Raw genomic sequence first — 12,468 nt, 5'->3', positions numbered from 1 at the left:
TGCCTGTGTTGGAGTCGTTGGAAAACTACGCAGTGGAATATCCATAGAGAGGGAGAATGACCCAATAATCCTAGGAAAGAAACACTCGGGAGAGATAGTCTGTAATTTCATGAAGTTTTCCTAGTAGTTGGCCTGGTTTGTGTAAGCTGGATAAGTGCTGAGACCCAGTGCTCTCATGTAACTGCTATTTCTTTATGACCAAGAAAGCACTGATGATGATAAAATCGTCCAGTACCACTGGGAAGAACTTAAGGGACCTCTGAGAGAAAAGAAGATTTCTGAAGATACCGCCATATTAAAATTAAGTAAGCTCGTTCCTGGGAACTACACTTTCAGGTAAATTTGGATCCTTCAAGCTTACCATAGGCCATTTTTCCCCCCTTGTGAGTTTTACGTTATTAAAAGAGTAACTCTGACAGATATCAAAATTCCCTATAGAGTTGATTGATAATATAGCCTTTGGTTCCATTGGTTCTTTAAGCCATGTGGTAATTGTGGTCAAAACAGTGATAACTTTTTAGGGCAAAGGTCCTTGCATAATAGATCAGGATCCACACGGCTAATCCTTGTCAGAGTCATTCTTGGCGTATATCCAAACCTTTTTATGGCATTTCTGTCATAAACCAGAAGGACCCATCTTCCTTTGCCTTTTCTCAGGAAAATTCTATAAGGAATCTCCTCTCCTCTCTTCCCTTTGGGAAATGCTTCTTCAGCTTCTGATATCTCAGAATCCTTACTTTTGACTAATTATTCATTTGAATATAATTTGTAGGGTCTTTCTCTATTGGGGACTTTACAGAGAATATGGTTCAAAGCCAGTTATTTTGGGAACTAGCATTGACATACTAGATTGCTATTAGTGAGTATGAGGCTGATTCTAGAGTAATATTCCTTGTATTCTGCAAAGCACTTGTACTTGAGTGTCGCACAAACACCATATGTACACTATACTATCCTTATTTTACCGCTGAGAAAAATGAGGCTAACTACTGACTTCTCTGAGGTCACACAGCTAGAGCCGAAATGCAGATTTTCTAACCCCCAGGGTCAGGGCTCATTCTCTCTGCTCCTTGGCTTTGACCTGTATGTGCTTTGTCTCTGCTTCCTTGAGTGCTCTTCTCAGTCTTTCAGGGCTCTGCCTCTCTTTAAGGACCTCCTCCATTTTCAGCGAGGCTCTTGGAGATCCCTTCAGAGAGGAGCAGTCTCTATTCCTGTTACACTCAGTATCTCGGTGTGGTGCTCGCCACGGTGCAGCAGCTTGTTCACAGGTGGCTGTCCTCCCCACTGGACCTGAGATTAGTCACATTTGAGACACTACCAGAGATGCAGCAGGGACCTAGCACAGCACCTGCCATATAAATAAATAAACGAGTCTGACTTATCAGCACTCTCACTGACTCCAGACTTCAAGTGAGTGAAGGGTAGCTGCCATTGCAGCAACATAGGAGCCTTCTCATTGGCTTAAAATGGAAACACGAGTTGGTTTTTGCCTTGAATTTCTAATATAGAAACTTTAATATTTATGGAATTTAGCCTGGGCCTTGTGATCCTTTTTGAAATAGTAACAAAAATAGCTACTGCTTTTTGCACACTTACTGTGTCTTTAGTACTATTTGGAGCTCTTTGCACACAGTAGCTCATTTAATCCTTGTAACTAATATTATAATTATTGTTATTTTATGGATTAGGAAATACAGTCACAAAGAGGTGAAGTAACTTGCCCAAGGTCACATAGGCTGCTGACTCAAGTCTAAGCTTTTAACACAGCGTTATGATACTGTGTACCTGGAGCATTTCAGGAGAATGGGTTACTGGGTGCAATTCTGTTTTTCCAAGCCTCAGTCCGTAAAATGATGGGATTGGGTTTGACTAGCATTAAGGTCCAATTTGTTTGATTCCACTTGCCTTTTCTTGTTCCCTGCTTTTACGTGGTGGTGGCCTCTTTCCCCAGCCCTGTGGTCAGCTGCTGTTTAATTCCAGGATTTTTACACACAAGCCAGGGACTGTCTAAGGTGAAAGTCAGAGTAATGGGCATTTGCCATTTTGCATCTGTCTATAACTTGCTTTTGTTCTGAAAGAGAAGATAAATAAGATGTTTAAAAAAAAACAAACTGAAAACAGGGAAACTGGAAAAAGAGGACAACTTAGGTGGATTTTTCTTTTCCGAGTATTTGCTGATTTGTGTGTGATGTTTTTGTGCTCTTTTTCTCAAGGCTGTAATATCAGAAATCCCTTTAAGACCATAGGTAAAAAGTGAGATTGTGGGATTAAAAACCCACAGATGTCTGGCTGTTTCTGTGGCTGGTGGTGAGATTTAAACAAACGACATGTCTTTTATATGCTTTTCCTCTTTCTGTCAGCAAAATGGAAGGAGCCCAAACCTCCTTGCTTGCTTATGCTCACATTTTGAGGTGGCAAGAGAAGCTTTAGGCTGTTCAGCTGGAAGGCATCATTTAGGTAAAAGCCTGCTCTTATAAATGAACATTTTTTTTTTTTCTCTTGCAAATTCTCTTTCACACTGGCACAAACTGTGGGACTGTTGCGTAGGAGATTCATTTCCATCTCAGGCTCCCATCTTACTGGAGCCAGCCTTCCCGGTCCATCCTAGAGGCTGTCTGCCCAGGAAGTCCATTCTCGCGCTGTGTACACAGCCAAAACAGGATGATGGGAGGAGAGCCTGCTGCAGTCAGAGCTTGCTTTATTTAGTGTAGCATCTTTGAACCTCATAGGGATAGGGGCTGGGAATTACTGCTGCTTAAGACTTGGTTCTGGGCTTTGGAGTCAGAGCACTGGGCTTGCACCTTGACTCACTATTTAGCTCTGGGCAGGTTTCTTAACCTCTTAAAGACTTGTATAATTGTGAGATTGATGATACCTCTTTCTGTACGGTTGTTGGGAGAGCCAGATCAGACAGTGCTTGGAAAGGTCCCAGCCATGGACACAGGTAGGCAGCAGAGTGAAATGGTGTAGAGATATATTGTCTAGATTTAGACCCTGACTCCACTGCTATCAAGCTTTCAAGCTTGGGCAAGTTACTTTTCCTCTTTCTGCCTTGGTCTCCTCTTGTGTATAGGGGTGAAATAAGGACAGTACTTTATAGAGCTGTTGTGAGGATTAAGTGAGATACAAAGTGCTTAGAACAGTGCCTGCCACACAGTAAACTCTCAGTCAATCTTAGCTTCTAGCATTATCCTAACTCTCCAAAAAGAGTGGGTTAGAATTGACTGCCACCTGGTAACCCTGCCACATTGCTGTTTCTTAGCCTTGAGTTCCAGTTCTTCGGTGTTTATCCCTCTCTCTTTAAGCCCATCCCTAACGGTACTTCTCTCTCTGTCCTGACAGCTTGACTGTAGTAGACTCTGATGGAGCTACCAACTCTACCACTGCAAGCCTGACGGTGAACAAGGCTGTGGACTACCCCCCTGTGGCCAATGCAGGCCCCAACCAAGTGATCACTCTGCCCCAGAATTCCATCACCCTCTTCGGGAACCAAAGCACTGATGATCATGGCATCACCAGCTATGAGTGGTCGCTCAGCCCAAACAGCAAGGGGAAGGTGATGGAGATGCAGGTAGGAAGGAAGAGCACCTGTCTTTTCTTGCCCAGGGAAATTAGAGCTGCTGGACTGGGTCACCCATCCAAGGCTTATTTTTCTCCGTCTTAATAACGAAAGTCAGATTAGTACATAGAACATTGATTTTTTTTTTTTTTTTTAAGAAAGGTTACAGGGCCTTCAGTTAACCCATTAGCAAAAACTTTTATCTTAAATATTTAGTATTAGAGGAAAAGACTGATAGCTGTTCTTGGATAATTTCAGGGAGTCAAATTCTTTAGAAATTGCAAGGGTACAAACCATTTTTTTTTTTAATCAAATTTTTTTTGGCGTATAGTTGCTTAACAATGTTGGGTTAGTTTCTGCTGAGGAGTGCACATTTTGAAAGCGAAAGTAAAAGTCGCTCAGTCATGTCCAACTCTTTGCGACCCCATGGACTATACAGTCTACAGAATTCTCCAGGCCAGAATGCTGGAGTGGTTAGCCTTCCCCTTCTCCAGGGGATCTTCCCAACCCAGGGATTGAACCCAGGGCTGTCTGCAGGTCATACTGCGTGCCTGCATTGTGGGAGACCTGGGTTTGATCTCTGGATTGGTAAGTTCCCCTGGAGGAGGGCATGGCAACCCACTCCAATATCCTTGCCTGGACAGTTCCCTGGTGGCCTACAGCCCGTGGGGTCGCAAAGAATCAGACGCGGCTGAGCGACTAAGCACGGCACAGCACATCTTAGTGAGCTCTGTGAAAAACTGGAGTAGATTGCCTGACTGGATGGTGAGCATCTTCTCTCTGAAGATACTGAAGAAGAGGCTAGGTCAGTCGACAGGCAGGTAACTAAGTGAAGAAGAGTGGCTGTGGCAAACTGCACACCATAAGCCCCGACTGAGGGCTCAGCAGCCCCTCAAGTTGGACTGGTTGCTGCCACTTTGGGGTACGGTCCCAGGGTTGTCAGAGCCTCCAGCTTTTCAAGAGAAGACAAGTCTAGACTTTCACATGAAATTTTCCAACTTTTAAGACCCTAAGACCAAGTAAAATGCCTGCAAGCGGGATTCAGCCCAGAGGCTGCTAAGTTTTGCCAGCTGTTTTAGAAGTTCCTGCATTGGCAGTTGGCTCTGAATTATCTGTAATATCCCTTCTGACACTCAGGAGTCTTACGTTTTCATGTTTGAGGCATGACTTAAAGCTCACGTTTCATCCGTTTTTAGTTTAAGTATTATATGAGGTTTCTCTGCTGTCGCAGAATCTGTTCAGACCTGTAAGGGGACAGCACAGCATTACAAAGTATCTTGAGTTGTTGCTGCCATGTTTTATTGAGGCAGCTTTGTTAAGCATCACACTTTGTTAGAACATTGTTCTTTAAATTGTGTTGTTTTGTTATATGTTCATGGTCTTTTTTTTGGGTTGAGTCATAGAAATGGATCTTGGTTGTCTCTGCACATTTTCCTATACTCCCTTCCCTCGTGAGCGCTCTGACTTTATTTGAAACTGTTGCTATGTCAGAGGTTTATTCCCTTGAAGGGTCAAGCCTTTTTAACAAGATGTTCCAAAGTGTCTGGTTCAGCTCAGTTCAGTCGCTCAGTCGTGTCCGACTCTTTGTGACCCCATGAATCACAGCACGCCAGGCCTCCCTGTCCATCATCATCTCCCGGAGTTCACTCAGACTCACGTCCATTGAGTCAGTGATGCCATCCAGCCATCTCATCCTCTGTCGTCTCCTTCTCCTCCTGCCCCCGATCCCTCCCAGTATCAAAGTCTTTTCCAGTGAGTCAACTCTTCGCATGAGGTGGCCAAAGGACTGGAGTTTCAGCTTTAGCATCATTCCCTCCAAAGAAATCCCAGAGTTGATCTCCTTCAGGATGGACTGGTTGGATCTCCTTGCAGTCCAAGGGACTCTCAAGAGTCTTCTCCAACACCACAGTTCAAAAGCATCAATTCTTCGGCACTTAGCCTTCTTCACAGTCCAACCCTCACATCCCTACATGACTACTGGAAAAACCATAGCCTTGACTAGACGGACCTTAGTTGGCAAAGTAATGTCTCTGCTTTTGAATATATTATCTAGGTTGGTCATAACTTTTCTTCCAAGGAGTAAGCGTCTTTTAATTTCATGGCTGCAGTCACCATCTGCAGTGATTTTGGAGCCCATAAAGATAAAGTCTGACACTGTTTCCATTGTTTCCCCATCTATTTCCCATGAAGTGATGGGACCAGATGCCATGATCTTCGTTTTCTGAATGTTGAGCTTTAAGCCAACTTTTTCACTCTGCTCTTTCACTTTCATCTAGAGGCTTTTTAGCTCCTCTTCACTTTCTGCCATAAGGGTAGTGTCATCTGCATATCTGAGGTTATTGATATTTCTCCCGGCAATCTTGATTCCAGCTTGTGTTTCTTCCAGTTCAGCGTTTCTCATGATGTACTCTGCATATAAGTTAAAAATAAGCAGGGTGACAATTTACAGCCCTGACGCACTCCTTTTCCTATTTGGAACCAGTCTGTTGTTCCATGTCCAGTTCTAGCTGTTGCTTCCTGACCTGCATACAGATTTCTCAAGGGGCAGGTCAGGTGGTTTGGTATGCCCATCTCTTTCAGAATTTTCCACAGTTGACTGTGATCCACACAGTCAAAGGCTTTGGCATAGTCAATAAAGCAGAAATAGATGTATTTCTGGAACTCTCTTTTTCGATAATTCAGCAGATGTTGACAATTTGATCTCTGGTTCCTCTGCCTTTTCTATGACCAGCTTGAACATCAGGAAGTTCACGGTTCACGTATTGCTAAAGCCTGGCTTGGAGAATTTTGAGCATTACTTTACTAGCATGTGAGATGAGTACAATTGTGCGGTAGTTTGAGCATTCTTTGGCATTGCCTTTCTTTGGGATTGGAATGAAGACTGACCTTTTCCAGTCCTGTGGCCACTGCTGAGTTTTCCAAATTTGTTGGCATATTGAGTGCAGCACTTTCACAGTGTCTGGTTGAGTATTCACTAACTGGGAGGTGGTGGCCCAGTACCAACCTAGGTTTAGAAAACTGGGTAGATGATATAGACCAGAGAAGGATTTACCATATGATGTGATTTTGAGAGTCCACTTCTCTGTATTTATTCATTCAGGGGGTTAGGACACCGACCCTGCAGCTCTCTGCCATGCAAGAGGGAGACTATACTTACCAGCTCACGGTGACTGATACAATAGGGCAGCAGGCCACCGCTCAGGTGACTGTTATTGTGCAGCCTGGTAAGTTCTGACCTTTTGGCAGGCTCTTCTGTTGGCTGGCCCTTTGACCATTGGGTGAGAAGAGGGCTTGGGTTCTGAGCTATATGAGGGTAGAAATGGGAGTTACCAATCTACCATCCCCCTGGCAACTTCGACTGTCCATTCCCCTGGTGCCTTCTTCATGGGTACAGAGAAAGAGCATTTCACAGCCTCATTTGTGCCCTTGCTCTTGGCTGGTTACTGTGCCTTCATGGGGAGCCAGCAGATTGTCTCTGCCATCCCCAATCCTACCATATCCTTTTTTTTTTTTGACCCACCTTAACAATTTGCAGGATCTCAGTTCCTCTACCAGGGATTGAACCCAGGCCACAGCAGTGAAATCCTAACAGACCTAGACCACTAGGGAACTCCTTCTACCATATCCTTTAAGGGCCAGCTTAAAGCCCGCTTCCTCAAAAAAGCCCTGCCTTATCCCTCAGGCCCTTTCATTTAAAACTCCTGTAGCATTATACTTCAAATTTAGCATGGCGCTGTAACTTCATTATGTTCTGCCATGTTCTTTCAGAGTTGTTTTATACGTTTTGGTCTTATATTCTTCATCATGAGCTCCCTGACCATACCCTTACCTCCTACAGTATCTGAAAGTTCTGTGGCTGGAGAGGCAGAGTCCTTGAGGCTTCCAGAACATATGTCCCAGTTGGTTCCTCTGTTTTCCCAGCTGGACTGCCTGCTTTTGACCTCCAAGTCTCTGTCTTCTAGAAAACAACAAGCCTCCACAGGCAGATGCAGGCCCAGATAAAGAGCTGACTCTTCCCGTGGATAGCACAACCCTGGATGGCAGCAAAAGCTCTGATGACCAGAAAATTATCTCGTATCTTTGGGAAAAAACACAGTGAGTACTGACACGAAACCCTTGTGTTTGCAAAGGCACCAGACCTTTGAAGAGCTAGGTTTTACTTCCCTTTAAGAGTTTACTTTCTTATTAGCTTATCCAAGGGGGAATACTGAGAAAGAAATGTTTGCAGTCCCAAACTTCAGCTGTAAGAAAATGATATAATTTTTATAAGAAAGAAAGAGAATGCTTACCATCAACTGTCCCCAGGTAGTACTTTGTGGTTCTGGTGCTTTTACAGGTGCAATCCGTCTGCTGAAATGCATAGTTTAATTACACTTGAGAGGCAGGATGGAAGGGGTAATGGAGCAGAAAAGTACTGTTGCTCAAAATTAACTGAGTAAGGCTGGCAGGGGGGATGGGGCAGAGCAGCTATTAAGGAGAATTGAAAATTCATCTACAAAATGAAAGCATTACTCTGTTATTGTTTCCTTGAAGACACTGGTTACCACTTAAGCTAGCCAGAGGCCAAAGGCAGTAACTAAAATACTACTAATTAAATTGGAATTTCCTAATCGAACCATTCCTGGTTCTCAGTTTGTTTCATTTCCTTTAAGCCTAACAAATGGAACTCAGATTATATGCAAGATCCCATAGGAAGCAAAAGAATTCCAAGAAAGAGTTAAAAGCATTCTCAGTTTCCAAAGATAGCAGCCAAAGGAGAGACTGGGTTTTTTGGTTTTGGTTTTGACTGGGATGTTAGAGATGGGTGGGTAAGGGCTGTAATTTGACTTACAAAGCACTTGACTTATGATTGGTGAGTTGGAGTCTAGAAATTATTTTGCTTAGCTTTTGTTGTCTAGAAATTATTTTGCTTAGCTTTTGTTTCTTTCTTTTAGAGAACCTAATTTTCCTCAACCTAGAATGTTTTAATTATAACCGTCTGTTGAAGACACAGCAGATAAACCATTTATTTGAGTTTTATTGGTGTTTACAGCAGAAGTAATGCTTAGCATGGCTTCTTGGAGGAGAATCTGTTTTAAGAGGGGTGGCGGGGGTCAGGGTTATTCATTTAAAACAAGAGCAAAACCCTGCGAGTGTGCGGATTTCTCTGGCTGCCCCTCGGTGTTAGGAAGCTCTGAGGCTTTTGGCCCTGGAGCAGCAGAGCTGTCTGCTGTGTGTAGTGAGTGTTGTGCCTGCATGTTGGCGCAGAGCTCACTCCCCTGCTGCAGGCTTCTTGTGAGGCCACCGGGGACAAGGACTATATGGGCTTCTGGGTCCTCTGTGGCCCTTGTTTAGGAGCGGGAGGAAGTTTTGCTTATGCAGCTGCTATGCTAAGAAGAGGATGGTTTTTCCCTGAGTACTGTCTGCAGCCTTGGCCTATTTCCTCTCCCTGACTTTTCAGCAGGAGGAAATTTGGCATGTGATTTAAAAATGCATTTTGCTTCTTTGCTGGCAAGAGCTGAACCAACTACTGGGCCAGAGATGCTTTTCAGAAACATGACTCTTAAATCATTCTTTTGATCAGAGACCTGCTCAGAGCACTTTCTTCCTTTTGCAAACTGGAACAGCACAAAGTTTGGATATTCTAGAAGCTCTCATAAAGGATAAGGCTAAATGTGTCTGAAAGCAGGTGAATGGAATTTTCTGATCAGCAGGTAGCTTGTATTTTTGGGGCCAGATGACACTCTGTCCAAATGGAATATTTTTAAACATGCCCTCTTGAGGTGAAGGAAACAATAGTTCATGTCTTAGCTGAGGCAGTAATTCTCTGCTCCTGCTGAGTCGGGGACAGGAGAACAGTAGACAGGTGCAACTCCTCCCTCGGGTTTCTCTTTGTCTAGGGGACCTGACGGGGTACAGCTCGAGAATGCTAACAGCAGTGTCGCCACTGTGACTGGGCTGCAAGTGGGAACCTACGTGTTCACCTTGACCGTCAGAGATGAGAGGAACCTGCAAAGCCAGAGCTCTGTGAATGTCATTGTCAAAGAAGGTATATCTTGCCGCCTTGGGTTGGTACAGCTGCCTCTGGGTCAGATAAAGAATCCATCATCTCTTGTTTGTTTGAAGAATTGATTAGAGAAGAAAGTTAGGGGTAAGGGCAGCTGGTATTTGCTTTTCTAAAACAGTCTTTGATTGAGTGGCTTTTAAGGTAAATTTTAGCTCATTGTTTTCCCTCCCTCCCTTCTTCCCTCCTCAGGTGAATAGGAAGAGAATTAAGGATTTTTCCCTTTGCATTTTTATTCTATCTCTGCTGCTAAGTCCCCGGGTCTCTGTAAGTCTCCTGCTAGCCACAGTGACACCTGCTGTCCAACCTTAGAATGACTGCCCTGCGCTGTTGCTTCCTATGCTCCTCCTGGGAGCCTGCACGCTGAGGCCAGCTTAACAGGAGTGGCTTAGCCTTGCTCTGGTTTGCAGGCACGGTGATCAGTGATGGTCTTGGGAGAGGCCCATAAGCTGATGGTAGGAAAAACTATCAGATATGCAGAGGACCCCCCAATACAGTATCCTGAACGCAGTGAATAGAGAGCACACACTGAGTAAAGAAAGCTGCAGGTAGGGCTCCGGGTAAGAAAAGTGTCTCTCTCCTTTTCCTCTATTGAAGTGCTAAGGAAGGAATCAAAAAAAGATGTTCAGAGAATAATGTTTTAAGCCGCATTTTGAAGATAATACGTAGTATCAGCTGATGAAACCTGAACTTCAGGGCTTTAATCACGTTAGGCCTTTGTTTCTAGTCATCTTATGTCACCAAAGCAGAGAAATGGATCCCTTCCAGGGAGGCTGCTGTGAGGATCTGGGAGGAAACTGCACTTGCCTCTGCTGTGCAGGGTTGGGGAACATTTCTCTGGGTGGGACTGGAGCCACAGCCCTGTAGCACCGGTGGTGGTAACTCGGCACTGTTAATTGCTGGCACGGATAAGCACTTAAAACACTGCTTCAGTTGGGATGTTTTTGATGTTTAATTTCCTCACAAGCACCATGAAGAAACATTTCTTTTTTTCTGAATCATACATTTTTTTCAATGGTTTCTCTTTGTTTAGAAATGAACAAAGCACCTGTAGCCAAGATAGCTGGAAATGTGGTGATTACCTTGCCCACGGACACAGCAGAGCTGGACGGCTCCAAGTCCTCAGATGACAAGGGAATAGTCAGCTACCTCTGGACTCGAGATGAGGGGAGCCCAGCAGCAGGGGTAAGTGTGCCAGGAGGCGGAGAGCTGCACAGCTCAGGTGGTGAGATGGGGAGAGGAGTCTGAGTCAAGCACTCCAGGACCCGTTTTAACCAAGTAGTCTCTTGTGTCAAACCTGAATTGCTCTGAAATCAGGGAGATTGAATGGCTTGCCTAGGGTCACCCCTCAGGCTTGTGTGGAACAGAACATGGTTCTGTTCTCTGATCCTCATCACTGCGGGTTGTGATGCCATCACAGAACAGGAACTCAAAGCTGTCTACCCAGAGGGGGCTTAGCTATGACAGCGGCCGCTGACTCCCGTGAAAGGAGTGTGGCTTTGCTCTGCAGCACCGCCATGTCGTTCCACCCCACAGGAGGTGTTAAATCGCTCTGATCACCACCCTGTCCTCTTTCTTTCCAACCTGGTCGAGGGAACCTACACGTTTCACCTGAAGGTGACTGACGCGAAGGGTGAGAGTGACGTAGACCGGACCACGGTGGAGGTGAAACCTGGTGAGTTCATTTAGTGAGGAGCCAGGGCGGAACTGCTGGATCAGCCCAGCAGGGCCTGGATCCTGAGACCCTTCCCCCAGCACGGACAGAGCCAGATGGCATATCCAGCTTTAAAACAATCTAGAATCCCCAAGCTAAGAACTCTGTAGAGACTCTCTGTTCCAGCAAGACCTCTCCTACGCACACAGAAATATGGACCTCCCCCTACTTAACTCAGATGGAGAAACAGAAACTCAGAGAGGGCAGGGCTTGCTCAGCTTCACACAGCCGTTGTGTCAGAGCCAGGCCTTTGGGCCCCTGTGCCAGCACTTTCTCCTCTCTGTGTGACTGATGACAGAGGGCTCAGGGTGCTTTGGGAATCTGAGCACAGGAATAACTTGAGTCATGATGTCTCATCAGCACCCAGCTGCAGAAAACAATTTATTTTTGTAAGTTGAGCCTCAGGCTTTATCTGACAACCCCCAGGGAAGGTAAAGTAACTGGTGTCCTTTACATTTTTCAGATTTGCAGACACAAAATTTCTTTCTTAAATAGAACCATGTTTTTGTTTTGTTTCGAGGCTAATTTGGTATTAGGGAGGAAATGAGTACAGGGTGGGATAGAGTGTTATAAATTCCTGAGCATCTGATGAGAAGGTATAAACTTTCAACCTACTCTTTATTAGGATTAAGGCCAAGCTTATGTACAGATGTCTTAGAAGGGAAGGGATCTTGGCAGGTCTTCCAGTCCTTGCCCTACCTCTCTGAAGGACAACAGCCAAGACACGGTGAAGTCTCCTCTGTGTTAAAAATCACATCACAGATAGTCTCTGATTATGTGAATGATACATCAGGACAGACAAATGATGCACCATGTGTGAAGAAGGTATTCTGAATAGTCACTTTTAACTTCCACATTTGGAACAGTCTTTACGGCATAATCAAAAGTAAGACATAATGGTCTCACAGTTCTAGAGTTGTGAAAACATTGTCCTGCTGTGATGCTGTTTTAAGGAAATCCGTGTTTCCTGGCTGCCTGGATTTCCTTTGTGTTTATGGTTTTCAAACCTGTAGGGCAAGTGCATTCCCGTTGGTAAGATTGTTGGCAAGGAAAATTTCCTTCCCATTGTTGCATACAAAGTACAGCAGTCACTGAAAAGTCAGATTGGATCAGGAGAGATTGCTGGACACCCACCACTTGGTCTGGAGAGTT

The 12,468-nt window shown here is 44.7% G+C and overlaps 1 protein-coding gene across 4 annotated transcripts in view; it reads left to right on the top strand.

Moving 5' to 3' along the window:
* Positions 1 to 12,468, top strand: part of KIAA0319L (KIAA0319 like) — a 117,685-nt gene that overhangs the window by 71,225 nt on the left and 33,992 nt on the right. For all 4 annotated transcript variants that reach the window (XR_001917317.1, XR_001917316.1, XM_005678716.3 and 1 more), the window contains exons 9-15: positions 204 to 336; positions 3,343 to 3,571; positions 6,660 to 6,783; positions 7,522 to 7,654; positions 9,439 to 9,587; positions 10,636 to 10,787; positions 11,139 to 11,277. Coding sequence is in view for 2 of the 4 variants with exons in the window: in XM_005678716.3 (XP_005678773.2) it covers positions 204 to 336; positions 3,343 to 3,571; positions 6,660 to 6,783; positions 7,522 to 7,654; positions 9,439 to 9,587; positions 10,636 to 10,787; positions 11,139 to 11,277 (1,059 nt within the window). In the remaining 2 variants the exon portion in view is untranslated. The remainder of the gene's footprint in view (positions 1 to 203; positions 337 to 3,342; positions 3,572 to 6,659; positions 6,784 to 7,521; positions 7,655 to 9,438; positions 9,588 to 10,635; positions 10,788 to 11,138; positions 11,278 to 12,468) is intronic.

The sequence above is a fragment of the Capra hircus genome, chromosome 3 (assembly GCF_001704415.2).
Source record: "Capra hircus breed San Clemente chromosome 3, ASM170441v1, whole genome shotgun sequence".
NCBI classification, from domain to species: Eukaryota; Metazoa; Chordata; class Mammalia; order Artiodactyla; family Bovidae; genus Capra; species Capra hircus.
This window is presented reverse-complemented; position numbering and strand designations above follow the sequence as displayed.